Genomic DNA, 24331 nt, shown 5'->3' with positions numbered 1-24331 from the left:
AAAATAGAAGCTGTTTGAAATGCGTAATTTGGTATGATTATTGAACTATAAACCTCTAAAAGATTAGTCTAGCTTGATACACAAATGTTTTTGACTTTGCATTTTATGACTCTGAAATAGTTTATGACTTTGGTCTCTCTTTTGAAATGGCCACCCCTGTTTAAATGGGTCTATACAGTATATTCTGTAACTACTCTGTTGATTGTTCAAGGAAAAAAATGTGCTGCGTGTGTGCCCCCTGCTGGACATTTTACACAGGTTGGGTTTACTTTCACATTCAGTTTCTTACACGTCGCGTGTTGTGGCACAAATTTGCGCGTACCTTTAAATTCTGATGCCGTTTACGCACTACTACTGCTGTGTAGTGGTTTGTATTTAACATCTTGTGGTCTTCATGAGTGCCTCGGTTGGATCACATGTCAGCTCACACATTACTGGAAGTTTTGCTCGTGAGTTGAAACGTCACTCCGCCTCCGCTTCTGTGGAAGTCTGTTCGCTTTCACAGTTTCAGAGCATAAATCATCTCTGTTGCAACATATATTCTCTCTTAAAAGTCGTTTTCTTAGTTCTTGCGCCAGTCCTTTATAGAATATCACTAATTAACTGCCTGTTGTTAGGGTTTAATGTGGTGAACTTGAGTCTAGGGGCAGGAAATAAAGCGCGCTCCCCGGATCGTCGCGCGTAAAAGGGAAGTGATCAACACATCTAGTAAACAGGAGACAATTTTTCAGTGAGCTCACCGAAGCTTCTACGCTGTCAGACCAACTTTCTTTTGGACTTCCATCACCCACATCCCCTGAGATCGCGTCTGGGGCGAACTGAATTATGGGACACGGAAATATCAATAAGTGAAAGTTTGCGCACCGGCCATATTAGGAGAAACAGACGTCTATATGTTGTGATATTCAGCACAAGGAAAGTAAGTGTGTTTTCTCGTTGTTGTAATAGCATTTTAATTAATTTGAAGTGGCTTGGTGTGTTTTATAGATGCCTGCTGTCCAAAGATTCCTGCTTCCTGGGCTCTATTTACAAAAATAAACACCGTGGGACGCGCGGCCTGTTGTTTGTACTTTGTCCTAACGTCGATTAAATGCGATCAAATGTTAAATCATATTATTGTTTTTTACGGTTAGTTTTTGTTTTTTTTAAGTGACACGTAAACATGTGGTAGTAAATGGGTTGGTTTTGTTATTAGATTATTATGCCAAGAGTTGGGAGTGTCCATTGCATAATCTACAATTCCTTAATGTATTTTGGAAGCATACATAGTGTCATTTCATAGGAGTGTGGCTTTCATTTAAGAGTGCGTTATAACATGATCACTTCTTTAATGTTGAAATGCCTCCAGTTTTAGGAAACTGTAAACATTTAGGATCGCTGTTTTGTCATCTTCACCGACAGTGAAACCACATTCCACGTGTGAAATCCGTTTGTGTTTGGCTAGTTACATTATAACTGACTATAGACTTGTAATTAATGCAGGATTTTAACATTTTGAGGACACAATGAGGTTTCTAAGGACCACTTCCGTAGGGGTGTGGGATTTTATAAATAATGTAAACAATTTGAATGAGTCACCTTGACAAACTGAAAGCTGTTTTTCAGGTATGAGCCCGTGACATCACTCATTTGGATTGGAGACCATTAAGATAGGACCATCTTAAGATTCTTTGCAAGATCCAAGACCACAAAATGCTTTTTTTGGACTCATTTTGTGTGTACATTAATATATATATATTCATTTTTAGTTCAAATGCTGTCATGAACTTCTGAGATTCACAATAGCCCACATCCTCCCTCTTGTCTGTATGTACAGTCTCTGAAGTCAGATATTTGCTGGAATCAAGAGGAAGTGAAGAAAAACATGGTTGTGGTTTATGCAGTGCTTAGTTTTATGTTAGAAGCTTTTGCCCAAGTAACCAAATACCACTGCATTATTAAAAGCACTTAGCTGCCATCTAACTGATTTACAGTAGATAGTAGCCAACCAAAGCAGTATGGAATAGCTTTAAGCACCACACACTGTTCAATCTCTGAATAAAAACAGGACATAAATAATAATCTCACATAGTTCACACTGTTTTCCTCTGCCTTGCCCCTGGCACAAATGGTGAAGTTATTTCCTATCTCCTCTCTACAGATGAGATGAGGGCTAGATAACATGTAGATAGTGAAGTGTCAACTGCAACCATGTCCTGTTTGGCTATACGGGTTCATTTAAACAAATGTGAAAGCAAAAGACAAAACAGGACAGTCTTCACATGTTATATCAAAAACTAACTGACTAATCATCTATTAGCTGCTACACATGCCTTTACATGTATTGGATTGGAGTGCATAGTTCTCACTCTAAATGCCTCATGATTAGTTTGACAAGCTGTCATGTGTGCATATTTTTTGCTGAAATATGCTGTTCTGTACAAGCTAGCTGCTCCCTGTAAAATTACAAGCTAATGCATGCATGCTAATGTACAGACATGATATAACATGAATGTAAACACACCGGATTATAGCCATTATTGGTTATTATTGGTTATTGGTTTATCTATTACATGTACCTTTCTGCTGCAAACAAGCTGAACAGAAGTGTGATTCAGCAGTAACCAAAAGTTGTTCAATGTGTCTTGTAAAATACAGCTCAGAGATTATTGTGCAGGTAATTTCACTGTGTGCTGTTAGCAAACTATAACCCTGAAAGAAAATGTGCACATTATAAATGCATTGTTAAATATTGTCTGAACAAGATAACGCCAAAAAGTACCTTAAACTATAGAAACTGAAGGCTATGCTAAGTAACAAAGCTTCTTAGTTGCATCACATATACATATATCAAAATACTGAATGCATATTAGTCCGAATAAAGATTTTTAGATGCATTATATAATTCAGATATCATATCAAAACATAATAATTCATATATCCTTTGAATATTGTCATGTAAGCACCATTTTTATACTGAATGCATATATTCTTTGAATGCTATATCCTTTTGAAGGTTGTTTAACAAGCACTAACTATTCACTCATTATAACAGTCTCTCTTTAAAGGCAACATTGTGTGATATGAATTATGGGAAACTGTTGGGGTTGTGTAGACACTCCTTTGCAGAGATAAGGCTGCCGGAGTAGACTCAAGGCCAAAAAACAGACCAGTGCAGCCCAGAGAGGTGAACGAGGCCGGAAGGAGGGATCAAGGCGTCTGCCTGCTCAACATGTTGCATGTTACATTTTTATTCTTTGGGGCCAGGGAAAGACAGACAGACCGCCTGCTGCACATTCGAGGGATAGATCATTTGACCCCGGGTGCTGTATTAGATTGTAACTGTCAGGGAAATAAACTTTTGAGATTTGAATTGACCGAATCCAGTCGTCATTTTGATAGAACACGTCTAACAAAACTTATCCTGAACTTAACCTGAACTGTGTTTCAGCATTGTTGACTGTGAGTGACCATGGCACAGTGGTCCCAGATGACCCAGCTCTTCCAATATCTGTCCCACGAGATGGTGAACGACCTGTACCCCTCCACTTTTCCCATCGACGTGCGGCACTATCTTGCGGAATGGATCGAGCAACAGATGTGGTGGGACACCGTAAAGACAAGATACAGTATACAGTGTATATAACATTAGTCTACATTATTGTTTATGTGTTTGTTTTGTGATTTGTAGGGATGACTTTGAACCTGGTAAATCTGAGCTGGAGGCCCGGGCCAAATACCAGCTGGACCAAATGATCAACCTGCTGCAGATCTTCTCCGAGCAGAACAGTAGTATAGTGGACAAGATGAAGCTCAGACAGATCAGCAAAACTCTGGTATGCATTGGCTGTGTTTTCCATTAATGGAGACCTATTTCGAACTATTAAACATGTCATAATTGTTTTCCCCTCTTATTTACATTGTAAATAAGAGGAATTGTAATTAGTGTGATTATAGATTAGATTAGATTACAGACAGAGAAAAGCACAATATGTTCTGGATTCTTCCTGACTTGAAAACAATGGAAACTGTTCTTTTCAAACTTGAATAGCACTTTTCCTGCCGTGTTTGCAGAGGGTGTATTTGGTCTGATTTCTATATGAGCCATCAAATGCTTAGGTGCTGAGTAACTTCTTAGACAACAATGTTTCTAACAGCTAATGAATTTCCTACATAGTTCATATGGTGCTCCACTTAACAGCACGTTCATCCATTCATTTCCGTCCACTAATCAGGGGCCAGGTAGCGAGGGCAGCAGTCTAAACAGGGACTCCCAGGCTTCCTCACCCCAGACACTTCTTCCAGCTCCTCCAAGGCGTTCCCAGGCCAGCATGTGCTACTTCAAAATGCTGCTGAATAATGTTGATATAAGCTATTCAGATGTAATTGTATTTGCAAAGCCCAATGCACATCACTACATCAGTTTTATCAGAGCTTTATAGGAATAGACAAAACCTTCTTTATATCAATTATGGATCAGAACAAGGTAAACTTTGAGATGTATAAAAAAACACTTTTAACACATAAAAATTGGCCTGAGTCTTGGCCTGAGTCTTGGCCTGAGTCTTGGCCTGAGTCTTGGCCTGAGTCTTGGCCTGAGTCTTGTTAAATGTGAACAATGGAATTCCTACACATTACTCATTAAATAGTGACAGAGTGGTTGCGATTATGCATTAAAGACGACATACCACTCAGCAAACCATTACTGTACTACTCTACTATACTATGACAGTAGCCCAGTTCGAGTGTTCATCCACCGATCCCTCTCTTGACATATCCTCTCTCCTCTGATCCCTCTCTCGTTATGAAAACACATCATTGACCATTGACCATACTGCTTATTTACAGATGTATCTCCAGCCACAGCCTCTAGAGTTTGGAGTATTGGTCAGAGATATCCTCAGGAAAGAACGGATTCTGCTCCTCAATGTGAGATTTAGACATAATCGAATATATTTAAATAAGTTTGTGTGGATAATTCTCACTAACCTGATGTTTTCAGTATCCTCAGATTTCATGCCCCCAGTATCAGCAGAAGCCCACAGCTCCGGAGATCACCATGGACCAACTGGTGAACAAAGTGGTGGAGATCCAAGACATCCGACAGAAGATTCATGTGCTACAGGAAGAGCTTAACCTGGACCGCGAAAAATTTGAAGCAATTTCGCCACAAGGTAATTCTACAAGGTATTTCTATGATTTAATGAAAGAGTCATAGTAGGTGCATTGTTTAGTGTAGAATAGAGAATAGTTGTGTTTCAACTACAAAGGTTTCTGAAAAATAATTAATAAATAACAAGTTTTAATACTGATGTGATTTTTAATATGAAACTTGTTGTGGATTAGGGTCTGTGGTGCCAAATGGCCTTGATCCTTCCAGTGAAGATCCCAAGAAAAACCTTCGTATTTGCATCCAACAGAAAGAATACAGTCTGCACTCCATGGCTATGGTAAGCCAAACACAATAATTTAAAGAAATATGAATATGGTCCGTGTGGTGCTTTAGTGAAACCTTAATGTGTACAACTGTTTGTTTAGACCAGAGTCCAGCTGCTACAGGAGTGTGTGCAGCGACTGGAGCAGTACCAGCTGGACCTCATCTCCAAACTCAAGACCTGGTGCTTCGAGCAGCACAAAGCTGCTATTGGACACCCCTTTGATGACAACCTACACCCCCTGCAGACCGGGTCAGGACTTTTTCTACCAAACATGGTTAACCTGTCATGTTATCCTCCACCATAGTTATAGAGCCTCAATATTTTATATATTTTTTTTTAAGTAATGAGTAACTGACTAGCTGGATTTTATGATACCACAACCACAAAATTCAGTATCTGTATTGCGAGTATTTGTAACTGTAATACAATTAGCTTGAGATAGCACAAGTCTAATTTTATTTGCACACCAACTGACTAATTGACACTAATCCAACATTAATGCAGTACTAATGGAAAAGGTTCGAATGTAGTAAAGCTAAATTAATTAATACATTTAACTGACTGAGATGCCACTAAAGTAATACAGATGCAAAATGTCAGATAAGTCACACACACGCGCACGGCACCACAGGTTTAAAGGCACTGGTTTAATTCAGTTATTTGCATTAGCTACTAATTTTGTCTTGTATATTGTGCAGGTTTGAGCAGTTGCTGGAAATGAATGCAAAGCTGCGTCAGGAGGTGTTTTTGGTTGGGGATCTGACAAACATGGGCCTAACAGAGAAACTCACCTCCCTACTCACTGTCCTAGTTCAGAGGTAACATCTCAGTCTTTTAACTTATTTGGAGATTTTTATTCACAATTTTCCCTCTCTGTCACAGTTCTCTGGTTATTGAAAAGCAGCCTCCGCAGGTAATCAAAACACAGTCTAAATTCTCGGCATCTGTGCGGTACCTGTTTGGGGATAAGATCGCTCCGGGAAAACCAGCCATGTTGAAGGTGCAGATCATCAATGAACAGCAGGCCCGAGGGGTGGGCCAGGGGGGTTTACTCAGGTGAGAGGCACAACACCACAATACAGAGATCAATAAACTAACATACATGACCATTCACACAGACAGTGGCTCCCTCTTTTCTGCATCACTTGAGGAAAAACTAAAATACAATCATTAATATTTTCACTTGGATAAAATGTTTTTAAGATAATGCACTCTTCAGAACCACTAATAGTAGCACGGTCATTAAACATGAATACACTGAGTACAATTCTACGAAATAGTTACCAATAAAACTGTTCATGATCCTGTTGGAGTAAGGGTTATTGCGTATGGTATGCGTGACCTATTCCACTGCCGTTTTTTTTTTTCTACCATTCAGTCATGACAAAGCCATATCTAGCTTGTTGTGTGACTAAACATGATGTCTTTTTGCTGAATAGTGACAACATCCTGCATTTTACATTGTAATATGTAAAAATGCAGGATGTTTTAGTCTGCGTTCACAATAACACATGCACCAAATTGGCGGTAAACTGCGACTAAACCAAGAGTGTGTGCACAGGTTTATTCAGACCGTTTAATCAATACATGGCCTGTGTGATTATGTTTTTGGTTTTACGTTTTTTCTTACAGTTTTGTTAAAGATGATTTGTTTGTTTTTTTACTTAGTGATAATGTTGGCGAGCTGATGAACCACACAGCTATCCTGGAGCACAATACAACCACGAAATCCACATCGGCTGCCTTCAGAAATATGGTACATTGTAAACTTTAGCTTACAATTCAGAATATAATACAAATCTAAAATGAAATCTGATTCAACAGTCCATCAAAAAGATCAAGAGGGCAGAGAGAAAGGGCTCAGAGTGTGTGACAGAAGAGAAGTTTGCTCTGCTATTTTCTGGAGAAATCCACGTAACTGGATGTGACTACCCCTACAGCATACATGTCTGTGTATTTTCATAGTTTAATATCGGAACTGCTCCTTACATCCTGTTCCTCCTATAATTACTTTTCTGGCACAGTGATTCAAATCTAATTATTAATGTTTTAATTTTCACAGGTGTTTTCAGTGCCAATAGTGGTTATTGTTCATGGCAGTCAAGACATCAATGCTATGGCCACAGTCATCTGGGACTGTGCTTTTGCAGAACCAGTGAGAATATTTTACTTATTTGTTTGCCTTTTTCTTTCCTTGTTCTTATTTTATATAGGATAAAACAAGCTTTTGTCCTTTAAATAAAAAATTGTGTTATGGCTGCTTTTTTCCCAAAACTCTTTCTGGAGCCCATAGATAAAACCACAAGTAATTCATTTTAAAAGTGAGGGGGAGAAAAGAGAGTATATGCTGTTTTGGTCCAGCATTATTGCTAATAAATTGTGAGAAAAATATATATTTATACAGTTCCCCTGGCATAGGCACAGTGTGCTTATGAACATGGTCCCGTCAGCCACTAGGGCCCAGTTGAATGTTGAACTGATTAATGTGTATTTTTTTTCTAATAAGACAAAAAAGGTGCAAAAAAGAAAGCTTATTTTTCCCATATGTTTTGGGTTCTGCCTTCATCTTGAGGCCGCAGTATTTTATTTTTATAAATAGTATGTATTGTAGGTGCTCCTGAAGATTGTTGAATGGACAGAAATGATGATTTAAGCAATGTCTGAATTTTGGCAAAAGGCCCCCAGAAAACTTCCTGTAGATTACCCTGCATTTATACAGGAAATACTTTTCTTCATACATAACTTTACATACAGTAATCTTGATCTTTAGGACAGGGTGCCATTCGTGGTCCCGGAGCGGGTGCCTTGGAGACAGATGTGTAACACACTGAATGTGAAGTTCACATCAGAGGTGAACACTCAACACTCGTTGAACGATTACAACCTGCTGTTTCTGGCCCAGAGGATCTTTGACAAACATGACATCTGTGACTTCAGCAACATGTTTGTGTCCTGGCCTCAGTTCAACAAGGTACACCCTTTATGATTTAATGTCCCCATCAAAACAAAGTCATAATTTGAAAACAAAAGCCAGAGGTGTATAACCGTACTGCACAATGGTCTAATGGAAATGTATCCACCTACATATTATACTAAACATAAATGAATTATTTATGTGTTTGCTTTCAGGAGACACTTCCAGGACGATCCTTTACTTTCTGGCAGTGGTTTGAGGGAGTGATGGAGCTGACCAAAAAGCACCTTCTTCCTTACTGGAGTGACAGGTGCAACCTTATTATAGCCTTAGTTATTGGAGGTGACTTTAGTTATTTAGACATTACTATTCCTCTTTGTCCAGGTTGATTTTTGGTTTCATTGGGAAGCAGCACTTGCATGTGATACTTAAAGACCGACCAGGTGGCACGTTCCTACTGCGCTTCAGTGACTCAGAGATCGGAGCCATCACTATTGCCTATGTGGCTGTCTCTGAAAGTGAGAAAATCATGCGTTTATTGCCCTTTATACTGCGGTGTCGTTTCATTACTTTTACATGATTCTTTAAAGCATTTTTTAAATTCTAATTTGCATCATTTCTAATTCCCCTAGCTGGAGTTGCAAAGGTACAAAATATAATGCCTTTCAGTAAAAAAGACCTGGAGATCAGTGGCCTCGGAAACCGCATCATTGACATCAACTATTTAACATATCTGTATCCCAACATCCCAAAAAATGTTTTTAAAAAGTACTACATAGGTAAGGCCTATCATAAAACGTAGCATATATAAGGGATATATTTCAATTACCCAATAATTTTATGCTGTACATTTGATGAAACAGGACCCACAAAGGCTGCTGGCTCAGGTTACATCCCAGTCCAGTTGGTCACTGTGGCTCAACCTTCAGAGATGTAAGACTCTATTGATTGTTATTATTAATAGTTTTAAATAATAATCATGATTTTAAAGAGTGATACAGTTGTGTGTTTTCTGTAGAAATGACTCTTCAAACCAAAACATGATGAGACTCGCTCCAACTCTGAACAGCCCTGAGTCCTTTTCTTTGTAAGTCTTTCGAGACGTAAGATGAATGTTTAATTAGGAAATGACAGGAGATATTTAAGTAAGGTGTTCATAATATTAAGGTATGCATATGCTTGTGTGTATAGGGACTCTAACCCTGCCCAAAATCCAGTCTCCATGATGGCACAGTATTCTCCAAACTGTTCGGACCCAATCTGCATGTAAGATTCTATAAAACATTTGCTTTTGTTTTTTATTTTATTAGCTATTAAGTTAAAGATCATGTATAATGCATATTGGTATAATAACTGCGTCGGAGTCTCAAACAGGTTTCTACTGGTTTCTTTTACGTAGTTGTTTCCATGTTTGTTATAACATGTGCCCTGTGTCTTTGGTCAATAGACTTTGGTAAGAATGTGTAGTTTGAACAGTCTGAAGTCTAAACTTAGTTTGAAGTTTAAATTGTTGATTATTGTGTTTGGGAGACTGCAAAAGCCTTATGTAGTTTTGATATACAAGTTAAGGCTAGAGAATAAAAATAAGATTGTGCTAATATAAGGTGAGTACTTGCTCCTGTGTCGCAGGTTTTGGAAAGCCTCTTGTTTGATTGATTTTTAAAAATATACTCAAGAAATATATTCTTAGACAGGATTTGGGGTGACTGTAAGCTTGAAACAGCTGCCTAGGAGCTACTCCATTGTAGTTAAATCTAAAGGTGAAATGAATTCTTATGTAATTTTTTACCTAAACTGTGTGTATTTCAGGAATCCCAGTTCATTACTTGATGAACAACAAGTTGCCTTTAACATGTAAGACTCAAACTTAAAAACTTTATGTGACACAATTGCTTTGGGGGTGCTGTTTATTTAATTACTTTTGTAAAATTTATACGAGCTGCTCCAGAATTGACAAATCCAAAGTTTCCTTATTTCAGTTCAAGGTTTTTGGTGAGAGAACAGGTCTTTAAGTTTAGAGCACTTAAAGCTGCCTTTTTATACCCTACAGTAAGGTCTTATGCTGGGTTATAATATTATTTTGTGTAGAAAATAAATTTAAATTGTTATAAATTGAATGCCTGTCTGTTTCTTCCTCAGGTCTGACAGTGCTAGAATGGATTTGGAAGATTTTGGTGATTTTCTTTCTGACCTAACAATAGACAGTGCCACCGCACTGTGATTTGGTTTCATGAACAATCATTGAACATGTACATAGGAAAAGGGCATGGCGTTACTAGCCCTAAAGTAAGTTGTTTTAGCTATGGTAGTTACAAATTGTGCTGCCATATATTTATACAATGTTATTTTTGAGCTATCTTTACCAGAAACAGCGCAAGTAGAAAACCACCACACCAAAGAATGTGGAAGCTTTCTCAGTGTGAAGTTCTATGAAGTAGTCTGGCTAGTGCATAAACCAAAGGGTCATTTGTCATGTTATGTGGTATTACAGTATTGTTTGTCACATCTTTTTCTGAGGTATGTATAGTTAAGCTGTGAAATACATAATTTTATCATTTTTGTGGACCTGAGCTTGTAAAATGATGCCTAAGTGAATGTATGTATGGTTTCCTACTGGTTTCTTTAAAATGTGTATAGCTGCTTTGTTAATCTGACTTTTCCATTTTTGTGTGTTCATTTTACAATAAAAATATATTGCCTGTATCTTCCTCTAATTTGATGAATACAAAAATAGCTTTGTGAAGTTTTTGTTTATTGAAACGTCCCTTGGCTCACATTAAAATGGGCCTTGGGTGGATGTTGGTACTGTGATTTTGTTTGTGTGTAAAAATCATACTGTACAATAACATTAAATAAGAAAGAGAAGGAAGTTAGAAACATAGCATTTTCTTTACATATAAAAATAATACATCATGGTGAAGGTGAAGATCGGCCTAGCACCTTAATGTGTAATTAGAGGCGTCTCTCCCCCTCTGACAGCCAGAAGGTCCACAAAGTATGTCAATCAAGTACACTATTCATCCAATGTCAGTTCATAGAAAAGAAGATTTTACACTGTACATCAAAGTCTTTTACAAAGCACATTTCAACATCACGCTAAAGCCACTGCCCAAACAAATCACACTAAGAGAAGCAGAGAGAGCACATAATGTCTCTTAATGGGCTCACTAGATGGCTGCCATATAAACAAGGGGGGTGGGGGGTAAAATGTATCATTTCATACTCTCATTCTTTAACAATTAAGGTTTCTGAGCTCGATAAGCAAACCAGACGTTTGTTACTGTGAGCCACAGACACATTCATATTTTCAAACGAAGTAAATCAATTCAAATGCTGATGTGAAGACAAACAGGAGAAATGCACACTAGGTCCACACCTGTACATCTGTAAAAGTGCTGCACTAAAAGAGAAAAACTAAACTCAAATGAAAAGCAAAGTTGATTTGAACAAAAATCACAGTTTAAATTGTAATAGCCCAGTTTTTATATACATCTCAAAACATGGGGCCAAAGGCTAACTTCAAAGCATGTGAAATAAGGTGAAAATGTATTATGTTGGAGCATAAGACTGAAATAATAAAAAATAAAAAAAATAAATAAGCACACAAACACGCTCACAAATGTGACAGACATGATTTCCTCACACAACCACAACAAACGTTTACCAAAACTGTCTACCGCACGTGTCATTTACCCAAAGTTCATAAAAACAGATAAGTCAAAAATAAGCATCATGCAGAAGGTTACTGCTCTACTGTTTCACTCAGAATACAAAAAGGGGAGCAAACATTAAAAAAAAAAAAAATCACACAAAAAGCCCATGATGTGTTCAGCCACATTGGGCAAGTCTTTGTCAAACCACCGTTTCAGACTCGGGGTCTGTGTGGCTGGAGGAGAGAGGCCGGTGGTCCACAGGTGTGGCCCCTGCCCCAGGGTGGTCCTGTGGTGGGTTACAGACTGAGACTGTTGGAGGAGGTATTGTAAATTCTGTTCAGGTTTAGGATGCACTTGTCCTGTAGTGGTTTATAGAGCTTGGGTCTTGAGCTCGATGGGCTCTCCTCTGGTCTCTGGCTGCCCCTGTGCCTCTGGAGGTCTGATACCCTTCAGTGTGGCCAGCCTCTCAGACAGGCCGCGCATACGAGGGAACAGCATGAAGTCATACAGCAGAGCTCCTATGGCCCCTCCAATCATCGGCCCCACCCAGTACACCTGCAACACCACATGCACAAGAACAGTCAGGCTTATTCATTACATTATGAGATAATACTTAAGATACACAAAGGTTTTATTTCAATGTTTCAAAATTCAATATAAGAAAAAAAATACTTACCCAATGGTTGACAAAGTTTCTGACCAGAACTGCAGGGGCGAATGATCTCGCTGGGTTCATGCCTGCTCCGGTGTAGTACATCTAAATTATAGAAGAATGGAATTTTATTAACCCTGAACCTGCTGATTTTTAGTTAATTGTATGATTTAGTGTTGTGTTCTCACCCCAAGAAGATGTCCCATGAGCACAGAGAAACCGATGGCCAGAGCTGCAGAACCCAGGCGGCCGTTACGCCTCTCATCAGTCACAGCAAAGATGCAGATGACCAGCTGCACCGTGAGGAAGATCTCTATGGTGGTGGCCATGCCCAGGCTGATCCCTGGCTGCAGCTGCAGGAGCCAAAGGATGTCAGGATGAGAGAGAGAAAAGAAACTACATCATGGTACATACAGCTGTGAGAGGGTCTTACCGTATTGAGAGCCAGATTTCCCCTCATGTTAGTGGGAGTGACCCCATAGAGGACAGCAGCACCAGCCAGGGCTCCCAGACACTGGGCAATGATGTAGAAGAAAGCCCTAAACAGGGACATCTGAGAGCCGATCAAATACGCAAAGGTGACAGCAGGGTTGATGTGTCCTCCGCTGATGTGACCAATAGACTGGATCAGAGTGGCAGCTGCCAACCCAAAGCAAAAGGCCACATGCAGAACATTGTGAGGCCCAGTGGTCCAGCGCAGAGCGGCTCCAAGGCCAAAGAAAATAAAGAACATGGTGCCATAAAACTCAGCAAAAACTGCCCTCCAGAATGACATAGACCTGAACTCCCACATCATGGCAAAAATCAAAAACTTAAAAATAAATGGGTATAAGGATATATACCTGGTAAACCAAAACTTAAATGACAAATAAATGGCGTCACGCTGAGTTTCTCTCTAAATCTGAAAACATCTACAATCTAAAACTCTGAATCTGATTCTGTCTGAAGATGTGTCACAAAGATGTGCCACACCTCTACTGATCAGTACAATAACATTAAGCATGCCCTGCAGACATTTGGTCTTTATACTAGAGAGGGGAGAGATCGGAGGCCTTTATATTACACCACAGGGCCACGCTAACCCCAGTACAACCAGGGGAGGGGTCACGCACAATACTGCATCTCCAAACAAAATTATGAACTCCCCTCCCACCCCACTGATCAGTCTAAAGATCCACCATAGAGCCAAGTACATTTGTAACAGGTGCAAAGATGCACATAAAGTGTTCAGGTGATTCACTACCCTCCCTCACTGCAATGCAAACATGGAAATATTAGCAAAGTTTATCCAAACAGAATCTCATTCATAACTTTCTCCAAACCCTTTGAGAAACCACAGTGACGTCAAATCTGAAAATAGAGCAGCTGCAGCCTTGTGGTGGGCAGCACCTGAGCCCGCTCCATCATAGAGGACCTCCTCCTGTATGAGCTTTGATTGACATGGAGTTTTTGAATTGAATTATATTTGGAATCTAACATTGATTCAAAGTTATCAAAGGTATGGACATTACAGTAAATTCTCCACTGCTCCATTGCTGCACTGGCCCGTGGCAGCAGAAATGATTAGACAGACATTTACATTGTGTTCTAGTGTGTTTTGGGGCTCAGTCTGGATAAAGCCGCAACTGTTATGAGGGAAGAGGGGAGAGCGTGATGCTGACCGGGGCAGCTGAGGGGCGGCCTGTATGGACTCAATAGATTGTGATGAGTTCACTGTTTTTCAATTCACACGAGTGGCACTATTGGTTCTGCTGGTTTCTGTCATCTGTTTGCATTGGCTAGCACTGTTGAAATAGTCACTACTGACTATGTAGGCCTATAGAGATATTACGTCAAAGTCTATAATAACTTAAAATAAAATAATTTATCTTGGTTTGTCCTACAGTGCACCCCTTTGTGTTTGCCACGTCCTGACTCCTGGCATCCCTGGAAAGCCTTCTTTTGTGGGTCTAAGCCCGAGGTTTAGTCTATGGGGGTGACCACCAAAAGGTGCTTGCCTAGTGTTTTGCTGGCCCCAGACTGCTGACACTTAAAAGCTGGAGCAGCAGCTGGAGATGATACAAATATTGAACACAATGTGCAATCAACATGCAATAACCCACTTTTATTTGGGATCTCATGTTAAGTTGCTCTGAAATGTCTTTTTAAAATTCTGCAGAGTATAAAGTGGCTTACCAACCAGAGGAAAGTACTTAAATCACTTTTGCATAGAAAGGTACAGTGAAATAAGTAACAGCACTACCTGAGGCAGACAGATGAATTTTAGCAGCTGTCTGGACACCTATAACCTATTAATATATTTTTAATCCTAAGAAAATAAAGAATTTTGAGTGCAAATGGAAAATAGAAATTAGAATTTAATGAGTTTCTGTAAGAAATTTTATGTCATGAACAAAACCCTTGTGGCTGTCTTTTAACATAAATGCTTGGCCAGTGTTAATTGAATGATCTGACAGTTTATTACAAACATACTCCCACAGCATCAGACTAATGCAACACAAGTTCAGACATAGAACATTGTAAAGCAAATCTAGTGATATGTGAGCAACAGACATTTGTATACTGCACTGAAAACAGGGATTGAGGTCCTTATTCTGAAAGCATTTGGAAGAAAATGGCCCTGCTACAATATGCAGTGTTCTTGAACAAACTGACCCCCATTGTCGCATGTCTACAAGCAAAAATGTTTATCAATGTTTTAACACAATATTTATGATGCACAAGCAAATTTTATTTCACTGAAGTTAAACTGTGGTAAAATAATGACATACAACAGAAAACCCTTTTTTAAATTAACACAAAGTGCAAACTACAATACAAACATTTAAAGGGGAAAACTATCATTAAAAATGGGTTTTTGGAAAATCGTGTTTTGGAGTTTGTATTTTCTCAAGGAATCACAATACATCATCTGACATCGCAAAAACATGTGTAAGACATCAGCACGTCCCATTACAGTCATTAAAGTTAATGAACAATAACATTTTCATTTGAACAGAGTTGTTCATGCAGAACAGAAGAGCGAAGCACAGCACTGTACGTCAAGAGGGCCTCAGTGCAGTCTGTATCAATAGTCCCTCCCTTCAACAGTTTCTCTTTGAAACAGTGGACATCTTCTCTGGAGCGGCTGCCATCTCATGACTAAGTCTCTTCAACCCGAGTGAATTACGTACTACTGGGGCGGCATCCTTACTTGTCTATTCAAGGTCAGGTGTTTCTGAAAAATGAACAAGAAGATTTAAAGCACTTCTCAGTGACTCATCTGCCATTAGGCACCCTGTGTTGCTAAACAAAACCACATAGAGACTACTGAAATAATGGAGATACTTACGGTCATCGTCACTGTCTCCAGACTCATGCTGCAACAAAGACATACAAGTCAGATTTTAAGAATACATTTTTTTAAAAATATTCTGTTTAACAAACAAAAGAATTTTACCTCATCTATATCGAGATCATCCCCGCCCATGTTTTTCATGATCTGAAAATATCTGCAATCAGCACTGTAGATCTTTGTGCAACTCCTTTAATGTCTTTACTTACCTCTGAGAATTTGTCAAACCCAGACAGATCTTCATCCGAATCATTTTCCCAGTCTTTCCAATTGTTAAAATCAAGACTCAACCAGTTGCACTATAACATAAGACATATATTTGTTACTTAATCATTTTTATTTTTTACTGTTTATTGAGTTATAGTGCATTTTTAAATTTGGACCTCCTTAAAATGTATCTCTAAACCTCTAACTGAAGAGGCCATTTCTGGACTATCAAGTAACTTTGATTGCCATTTCTGTTGATAAACTTAAAGAGACTTGCCTTTGCTTTAGCTTTGGTTAGTCGCAACCATGTTTTCCCTGGTTCTGCTTTTCGTACACAACACAAGACTGACCTGTCGGTGCGTCTATGCTTGGATTCCTGGAAAACAAAATATGATTTAAAATGCATACAAATACATGAACAATCTAAATCATAAAATACATACTTTTGGATCTATTTCTCCAAAAAGCTCAATTTCATTTTGATGTTTGACATTATCTGTTCCACTAACACAGCTGTGAGAGAAAAAGTGAAAATTATTTTTGAACAAGTGTCAAATGTTTAGTAGCAGATCAAAAGTCACCTGAAATCCAGCTTGCTTTTTTCAAAATTTACTTTGACATCTCTGCTGTCTTCAACACAGAACTCAACAAAAACTGCGTCCCGTCTGTCATACCATTTGGCTGGTGCAGGATACCTGTTGACAGAAAAGTTTCAATGACACGATCTAAAACACTAGTCATTTTAATATATATTTTAAAAAATATTAAATCGGTCATTCAAACTTTATCACTGTTGTGTATTTGATGTACAAAGGTCATCTGAGTTCACATTAAATCTGGGCAAAGCTTCACCATTCATTATAGTGAAAGGGGTGAGGTCCAACATACTTTACAATTACTATTTCAAGGGATCAACACATGCACAGCAAATCTATTTAGTCCCATGTATATTTATTCAGTTTATTAATAAAGGTATGAACAATTTCTATAACTGACCCAGGCAGGCGCATTTCCTGTATATTGCACCGAGCCTTACCCCATTAGCTCAAGTGTAATCTGCCAGGCTAATGATGACACCACGCTTTTTCATGGCTAACATTAACCTGTGATTGACATTAGCTTCTTTGCTAATGATAGAGCTTTGGTGAGTGAAGTACAGACGAATATGTCTATTTCACTGACAGGTGTTTGATCACAATAGGCTGAGTAAACTATATTGTACATTATTGAGCGCGAAAGCTTCTCTCGGTGTGAGTAACACGTTGTACTATGACTGTATTGAAGCTAACGCGTGTGCTATGTCAGTAAGCTAATGTTAGCCGATTGTCCTACTCTACTTGCAGAACGTGCTGGCCACTATAGATCAAAAAAATAAATCAAGAACTTACATTTTGATAGTGTTAATAAATTTTCACCGTTGGGACACGTTTTGGGCAATAAACTCAATCCTTGTTCAGATTCACCCGGCTACTACGTTCATTGAAACGTAAACAGTTAACAAATTGTGCGACGCTCTGCTGTAGTATCGCGTGGTTTCCTTCTTAACACGTGACGGGATGGCACACGTGACGCGAGGGTCAGAACAGATGTGGAAATGCTAGAGACATATGGATACTTGCAATGGAGAATGAGTCGGCCATGTTGTGACTGTGACTTAATTGAAAATAATGTACAAAACAGGCCCAGAAATGGCCTTAAAATTACAAATAATTATAACAAAGTAGTGAGAACTCGCTTGTGGCTCGTTGTGTCTGTTTGCTAGTTACATACCTGTTTTCACTGAATATCTGGGTGATAAGCAAATTATTCCTTTCTGGTTGTAATAAATTTGTACAGACATTCAAAAGGTTATATAGATTAAAATTGTGTTATATTTAAAGAGGGCCATTGACGTGCCAAATCCTTCAAATCAAGTAGGAATCCTCACCTGAAACCACAGACATAAATGTCTATGCCTGAAACCCACAAATACACCTTAATACAGGACTGTACTTTATGTAAAATTACAGTATGTCAAAACACTGCATGGAAACAATCTTTGATAATTATTATATTTATCTAAAAACATAGATAAATAATAATTCAAAGTTAAATCAACTAACTCGGTTTAAAGAAAATTGTTATAAAAATGGCTTTGTTTGCATTAGTTAGTTTGTGTTAGTTTGAGTTCTTGAGTAGAATTTACAGTCTGAAAATGGCTGCTGAAATTAGATGCATAAACATGAGTTTGTCTGTTACTATAGGTCACCATGGTGATATATCCTCTAGCTGTATTTATAACGTTCTAAAGCAGTCCATAGAAGCCCATGGACTAGAGGCAAAATGACTTCAGATAATTACCTACTTCAAAAATGTTTGACCTAGATCCTCTGTAGTAATATTTTTATGGTGAGTGAAAACAAATGTCTATTTCTTCTTCTGAAAAGGTCTGTCTTCTGACAGGGATGGTTTATTTCTATGGTTGTAGCCTACAGTTAGGCTATGCCAAAAATGTACAAACACATTTATTCTTACATTATTTGTATGGAGGCCACATTGTTTTATTATTGGCCTACTGATTAATAGACGTGTTAGATAATGCTAAAAGACAGATTCCCCAGCCTCATTTGCATGACAAGTGAATGAGTGGGTCCTCCCTGTATGTAGGCTGTGTGCACATATCGTGTTTGTCAAGCTCTAAATCACGACCGAAGTATGATTCACTGCCAGAACACTCACCAACATAGACCAGATCCTCCAATCCTGTGCGTGCAGTGACGAACTTCCTGGTCACATTTTAGGCTGGTCTCAAAAACCTCTTTTTAATGAGGAGCTTTTACTGTAGCCTGTGTGAGGAGGAAGGGAGGCTGTCACTCGGAAGATACCAGAACTGTCAGGTTTATCTGGCTCAAACAATCTCAGAGCCTGCGTGAGGGAGCCAGATAAGAAAGTCAAAATGCTATTTACTTTGTGTTACGCCTAACTCAAGGACGTAAGCGACGTGGAAGACAAACAGGCAGGACTGGGGACGAGCTGCTGCTCTGGTGGCGTTTGTAAGCATCGAGAACGGCTTGATGAGGATTTAAGCCGATATGGAGATTATGAAACGGGCGTACATTGGGATACCATGTCTTGACTACTAAAGAGTAATGCTCCGCGGATAAACTGCAGCAGCGAGGGGCGAGCACAGGCCTCCTTCTTCTCCGATGGGTGCTCTTTAATCCCGCCATAAACCTCCCTGACAGGTAGCGACCAGCTCCGGTAAAGGGTGAGGCGTCTTTTCTTCTATAAATGCACAAAAGTCGAGCTCATGCAGCCATAAAATCATTGTAATGCCCGTCGACTCCCATCATCGTGGAGCTGGGGGCTTATGTTTACGCAAGCTCTTGTTCATCTTTTCTCTCTGTTTTCTGTTCAACAGGGCGCTTCACTCACAATTGAAGGAATTTATGGGATCACGAGGTAAAATAACTATAGAATGATTGTGTTGTCACTATGCTGTTTAGATGTGTTTTAAATGAGTCTTCCAGGGAAAGGCGGCAGCTCTAGTTTCTCTTTGTTTACAGTGTGCATTTGTGAACAGCTGATCTGCTGATGCTGCCTGCTGCATGAGGCTAACGTGATGCAGCCAAACACCAGACACTTTCCATCACTTATGGACAGATCAAGTTTATTACTCAGCTATAACTAGAGTTTGGACACTGGTTGCAAGACCGTTTTGTTTGTTTTGTTTGATAAACCAGTTATATTTGCCCATTGCACGCATGAAACAGAGATGCAGCTTGCTCTATGTGGTACTATCAGGATTTGCATTCTTGTGCTCTAAATGTGTGTTTTGTCCTTTCTGTGCAGTCTCGTCTGATGAGATGAGTGTGCGTGCGGGCCAGGGCAGTGACGAGGTGCTGGTTTCACAGGCAGTGTGGGATTACCTGGCTGCAGCGGGGCGCCCCTGGCTCATTGACTTCCAGCACAAGCAGGGGATGAGAGCTGGTATCATTAGGCGAGGAGAGAGGGGGGGCTGCTGTGCCGTGAGGCTGCAGCCGGTGGAAGGCTTCAGGAGCTCTGGTGCTGGGGTGATGGATGAACCCATCTCCAGCGAGACGCGGAAAGCTTTCATTGACTTATGCCGCTGTGCCCGAAAAGAAATGAGCAAAGTGGAGGGGGGACCCAAGAGAAAAAGGACTCTGCTGCCCTGTGTTGGAGTCCTGGAGCCGAACGGTGGAGAGGGAAGCCTGATGCCCCCTCCTCTGCCTCAGCCGCGGCGCTCCCAGAGGCAGCAACACCGCTTCAGGAAGCCTGCAGATGAAGAGGCTTGTGCCATGTTTCACGAGTTATCTCAAAGAAAGGACATGGATCCTAATATTTCCTCGCACAGCGAGGCAGAGGACAACAGCACCTGCTCCATTTGCATGGGGGACATTGTGGACAGGACCATGCTGGAAAGGTGTGGCCATTCTTTCTGCCGCACCTGCCTCGACCAGGCCTTTAAAGTGAAGAAGGCTTGTCCTGTGTGTCGACTGGTGTATGGACAATTAATCGGTAACCAGCCGGGAAATGGTACAATGATTGTAGAGCGAGACCCTGATATTGAGCTTCCTGGACATGAAGGATATGGGTGTATCTGCATCATCTACAGCTTCCCTCCTGGACTACAGGCGGTGAGTTACTTACTAACTTATGACACTTACTAGTGCTTAATACCCAAAGATTTTGCAGCTTATGTGTGGTCCAATTTAGATCTATTCAAACAAACAATGTGTCTTCTTCCTATAGGATTATCCATGTAAAGATTACGGAGGTAATCCTATTGTAAAATCAAACCATCCATGTTTCCAATATTTCCTGGGACTGACCTGTTAACAAAAGCCTGCGATGATGAAATCATTAAATCGGATTCCTTCACACAACAGAACTGGTTATGCAACTGTTTTGGGCTGAGTCAAAACCCATGATGAGAAAATGACATTTAGAGTAAAATCTATAAAAGTTCACTTTTTGCAGAAAACCTATTTGTTTTTCATCCTTTTTGAAAGCAAAGGTTGTCAAAAGTAAATATTCCTTGGATTATTTATTTTTATTTGTACTGTTTTTTGGCATGTCCAGCCTGAGCACCCCAACCCAGGTGTGCGTTACCCAGGAACCGACCGTGTGGCCTACCTCCCTGATAGCCCTGAGGGGAACCGTGTGCTGGGTCTGCTGCGGCGGGCCTTTGAACAGCGCCTTATCTTCACCATCGGTACCTCCATGACCACGGGCATGCAAAATGTCATCACGTGGAACGACATTCACCACAAGACCTCAATATGGGGAGGGCCTCGCTGGTATGTAACGATTTTAACTCCATTTCACATATTTGGTCATGTAATTGACGAGTAATGAATGTGTGAAATATTGGTGTAGAGGCTAATCTTAGATTTTGTTTGCTCCTTGCAACAAATTTAACCTCTTCCCTAAAGAAAGATGATTAATGAGCCTGTTTTATGCATTTACAACTTGATGTGGTTGCAGCACGGCAAAACGATCATGTTGCTCTAGTCTCTTTTTTAAAATTTTAACAAAGTTCATCATGCTCTATTAAATGAGAATAAAACAGGCAGGTAGTAGTGCGCCCCCAAATGTACAAATCATGTATCAAATTTCGTTCTCTTTTTAAATCAAACATACAATAATGTGCATATGGACATTTTTCCGTTTCTTTTTAAACCAAAATACAAATGAGTTATTATGAATTGTTTATCAGTTATGTAAATATCTAAGCTTTATGAAATGGTGCTTTAATTAGTAAGTATGCACTAGTTTGCTTCAGTGTGTGAAATTACATGTGCATTACAAAAGAAAATTGAATTCTGTCTACTGGACAAAAGATTTTAGGAGTGAATTTGTTTTGCCACACATCCAAGTAGCTTCTTCAATTCTGACAGGGTTCTGGAAAGTCCCTGCCTTAAATATCTGAAGGGAGCAGCTAACAACCGACAGTTATTCAAGAGAATCAATTATAGTTGGAAAACATATTGACTCTTTTGTGCTCTTGACAGAATAAAATTTTCTTTTTTGCGATGGAACCTACCTGAACGATTGAGGGATTATACAGATACATGTGCATTACTACCATTTTCTTTCCCTCAATGCATCAGTTTACATAACAGACTCAGTACATTTATCTGCCTTTAAAAGACTATCAGTTGATGTCCTTGAGTCTATGTTGAGGTTTACTAACGGCAGTCGAATTTGTTCTGACAGTTTTGGCTACCCGGACCCCACTTACCTGGTGCGAGTGACAGAGGAGCTCAGAGAGAAGGGCATCACAGCCGACTGATAAATCATAGTGACTCTCTTCCAGGACTCTATGCTCTGAGCACCACCCCCAGGTCCCCAGCCTCTGCCCACCGCTTAAAGGACCCTCATCTGATGCTGCAGCCAGCCCTCGCCCCTACATTAGCTGTTCCTTTGTTTGTTCATATCAGCAGCAGTGCTAAAAGTGGAAGACCATATTTTGAGTGCAAAGCATTCTTGTATAATATGAATCTAATTGTTTTCAAATAGAACAGAAGCCTGATGCACAAGAGTGTAACCATGTTGGTACAGTACAAGGTACATTGTTATTATAATGATTAGTTTTTGTTATTTGAATATTTATGTTGTGGATATTTTGTTACATGTATACAGATTTTGGTTAAATCTCAAAAATGCGTTGGAGCTTGTCTCTTAAGTTAATTAAACTCATTATTATTTGTTAAATTTAAATGAGACGACAGAAAGATTTAATTTTGTACAATAACTGCAATCCAAGGCACTCACAGGCATTTTATTTATTGTTAAGATGCATTAATATTTAGATTTGTGGAGCTGGTTTTGCTCTTCTGGGTGGAAGGAGTTAACTTAGAGGCCAAACTGTTTTTTGTAGTTATGGGCTGTGTACGCTTATAAACTACAAGTTGATGTCAGTTTCTTAGTTTAAGGAAGTTCTAGTTTTCTATTTTAATTTCCTCTAATTTTACAAAACAATGGCGAATGTAAACTGGCTTTTGCAGCACTTTTCTGTCCAGTCTTTTTCCTTGGGATCATCATTCTTTTGTTATACCTGATTTTTTTATGTGTTGGTCCTCAGTAGTATACTTGTCAAATAGGCCAATCTAGATTTATAAAGATGTCAAAATGTAAAGGGCATTTAGACCAGTGACACCAAATCTAAGGCACAAAGGCTCTTTAAAATCGATGCCTCCTTGTTAAATTGGGAGAGTAAAGTACTTAATATCCAACTATTGCATTAATGTCTGTAACATTGTTTATTAACAGAAAAAAATTACAGGTACAATTGGTCAGAGATATATGATTGTGCCTTCTCTTATATTTACTTTGATTTAAAAAAATGAGCATGTAATTAAGATTTATTATGACTTCAAACTTCACAGAATCTCCCATTTTCTGTAGTCCAAAATTTAACTAGACTAAACATTAATCATTTATATTCTTTTAAAAAGTAATTTATTTTATTAAAACCCCTATATTTCAGTTAAGGGACCAAGAAACTAAAACATTTGGACATAGGTTATGTGAGTAGCTTACAAAGTTACCAGGCAAACATTTCTATGCATACATAAAGAAGGAGCGAGCAAAATTAACACTTTGGAAGGGATTGTTGAGGAAAAGTTGAGGATTTGCTTTTCCAGTTGTTTTAGTTTATACTCTGTTGATATAAAATGTGCTTTACATTTTAATACTTGAATAAAAAGTTATGTTTCAAATTATCTACACTCTTTTATTTCAAATATGCAGTCCTGTGTAAAATTCAAGTACTGGAACTACAGAAGTAAAAGGACTTATAATTCTTTGGCCATCATGGTAAGCTTGAATAGGCCTGTAGAAAAAAAAAAAAGAGCTTTAGTCTTGTATTTCACTTTTTGTGTTTTGAACCCATTGTCATCCAATAAGCTGGTAATAACAGTAATAATGTTAATTTTTTTTTATTTAATTTAATTTAATTTAATTTAATTTAATTTTATTTTATTTTATTTTATTTTATTTTATTTTATTTTATTTTATTTTATTTTATTTTATTTTATTTTATTTTATTTTATTTTATTTTATTTTATTTTATTTTATTTTATTTTATTTTATTTTATTTTATTTTATTTTATTTTATTTTTCATTTGATCTTATTTTATCCATGAGTGC

General features: G+C 38.8%; 4 protein-coding genes across 9 annotated transcripts; 2 read left to right on the top strand and 2 right to left on the bottom strand.

Moving 5' to 3' along the window:
- Window positions 1-268: 268 nt before the first annotated feature.
- On the top strand, window positions 269-11200 carry stat6 (signal transducer and activator of transcription 6, interleukin-4 induced). Its single transcript, XM_033969156.2, has 21 exons — window positions 269-919; window positions 3431-3582; window positions 3671-3815; window positions 4828-4908; window positions 4982-5153; window positions 5326-5429; window positions 5518-5666; window positions 6116-6235; window positions 6300-6473; window positions 7086-7173; window positions 7242-7364; window positions 7480-7572; window positions 8188-8388; window positions 8547-8641; window positions 8716-8849; window positions 8964-9110; window positions 9195-9264; window positions 9350-9418; window positions 9523-9597; window positions 10141-10185; window positions 10471-11200. Exons 2-21 carry the CDS (start codon window positions 3452-3454, stop codon window positions 10550-10552), a joined length of 2298 nt encoding a protein of 765 aa, XP_033825047.1. The 5' UTR covers window positions 269-919; window positions 3431-3451; the 3' UTR covers window positions 10553-11200.
- Window positions 10623-14028, bottom strand: mipa (major intrinsic protein of lens fiber a). The gene is made up of 4 exons (XM_033969158.2): window positions 13070-14028; window positions 12825-12989; window positions 12661-12741; window positions 10623-12539 (listed from the first exon to the last, which is right to left on the bottom strand). Exons 1-4 carry the CDS (start codon window positions 13430-13432, stop codon window positions 12354-12356), a joined length of 795 nt encoding a protein of 264 aa, XP_033825049.1. The 5' UTR covers window positions 13433-14028; the 3' UTR covers window positions 10623-12353.
- A 1048-nt stretch (window positions 14029-15076) lies between these two features.
- Window positions 15077-17714, bottom strand: ptges3a (prostaglandin E synthase 3a (cytosolic)). Its single transcript, XM_055223373.1, has 8 exons — window positions 17566-17714; window positions 16759-16872; window positions 16621-16690; window positions 16449-16553; window positions 16180-16263; window positions 16076-16117; window positions 15968-15995; window positions 15077-15853 (listed from the first exon to the last, which is right to left on the bottom strand). Coding segments are annotated over exons 1-8 (465 nt in total). The 5' UTR covers window positions 17568-17714; the 3' UTR covers window positions 15077-15833.
- dtx3 (deltex E3 ubiquitin ligase 3) lies at window positions 17230-23471 on the top strand. Of its 6 annotated transcripts, none has more exons than XM_055223368.1 (5): window positions 17230-17321; window positions 19578-19618; window positions 20009-20814; window positions 21260-21477; window positions 22397-23471. In XM_055223368.1, exons 1-5 carry the CDS (start codon window positions 17308-17310, stop codon window positions 22470-22472), a joined length of 1155 nt encoding a protein of 384 aa, XP_055079343.1. In that variant the 5' UTR covers window positions 17230-17307; the 3' UTR covers window positions 22473-23471. The 6 variants fall into 6 exon arrangements, with proteins under 6 accessions (XP_055079343.1, XP_055079346.1, XP_055079344.1 ...); XM_055223369.1 differs by lacking the exon at window positions 17230-17321 and adding an exon at window positions 18832-19401; XM_033969133.2 differs by lacking the exon at window positions 17230-17321 and adding an exon at window positions 18833-19424 and having other exon boundaries at window positions 22397-23470.
- Window positions 23472-24331: the final 860 nt, after the last annotated feature.

Source organism: Periophthalmus magnuspinnatus, chromosome 7, assembly GCF_009829125.3.
Source record: "Periophthalmus magnuspinnatus isolate fPerMag1 chromosome 7, fPerMag1.2.pri, whole genome shotgun sequence".
In the NCBI taxonomy this organism is placed as follows: domain Eukaryota; kingdom Metazoa; phylum Chordata; class Actinopteri; order Gobiiformes; family Gobiidae; genus Periophthalmus; species Periophthalmus magnuspinnatus.
Note: the sequence above shows the minus strand (reverse complement) of the source record. Positions and strands in the feature narration are given on the sequence as shown.

Bases quoted from the DNA above. Each gene is read 5' to 3' on its own strand.
- ptges3a (XM_055223373.1), bottom strand. The intron at 16,264-16,448 runs CTCTTTAAGTTT...TTATAGTGCAAC, and splicing joins AAGCTAAAGCAAAGGCAAGT to TGGTTGAGTCTTGATTTTAA. The intron at 15,854-15,967 runs GTAAGTATCTCC...TTCATTTTTCAG, and splicing joins TGGAGACAGTGACGATGACC to AAACACCTGACCTTGAATAG.
- dtx3 (XM_055223367.1), top strand. From the start codon at position 19,489: ATGCCCGTCGACTCCCATCATCGTGGAGCTGGGGGCTTATGTTTACGC. The intron at 20,815-21,259 runs GTGAGTTACTTA...TGGCATGTCCAG, and splicing joins TCCCTCCTGGACTACAGGCG to CCTGAGCACCCCAACCCAGG. The intron at 21,478-22,396 runs GTATGTAACGAT...TTGTTCTGACAG, and splicing joins ATATGGGGAGGGCCTCGCTG to TTTTGGCTACCCGGACCCCA.
- mipa (XM_033969158.2), bottom strand. From the start codon at position 13,432: ATGATGTGGGAGTTCAGGTCTATGTCATTCTGGAGGGCAGTTTTTGCT. The intron at 12,990-13,069 runs GTAAGACCCTCT...TGGCTCCTGCAG, and splicing joins GAAATCTGGCTCTCAATACG to CTGCAGCCAGGGATCAGCCT. The intron at 12,540-12,660 runs GTAAGTATTTTT...GTGGTGTTGCAG, and splicing joins GAAACTTTGTCAACCATTGG to GTGTACTGGGTGGGGCCGAT.
- stat6 (XM_033969156.2), top strand. From the start codon at position 3,452: ATGGCACAGTGGTCCCAGATGACCCAGCTCTTCCAATATCTGTCCCAC. The intron at 8,389-8,546 runs GTACACCCTTTA...GTTTGCTTTCAG, and splicing joins CCTGGCCTCAGTTCAACAAG to GAGACACTTCCAGGACGATC. The intron at 8,850-8,963 runs GTGAGAAAATCA...TAATTCCCCTAG, and splicing joins CTATGTGGCTGTCTCTGAAA to CTGGAGTTGCAAAGGTACAA.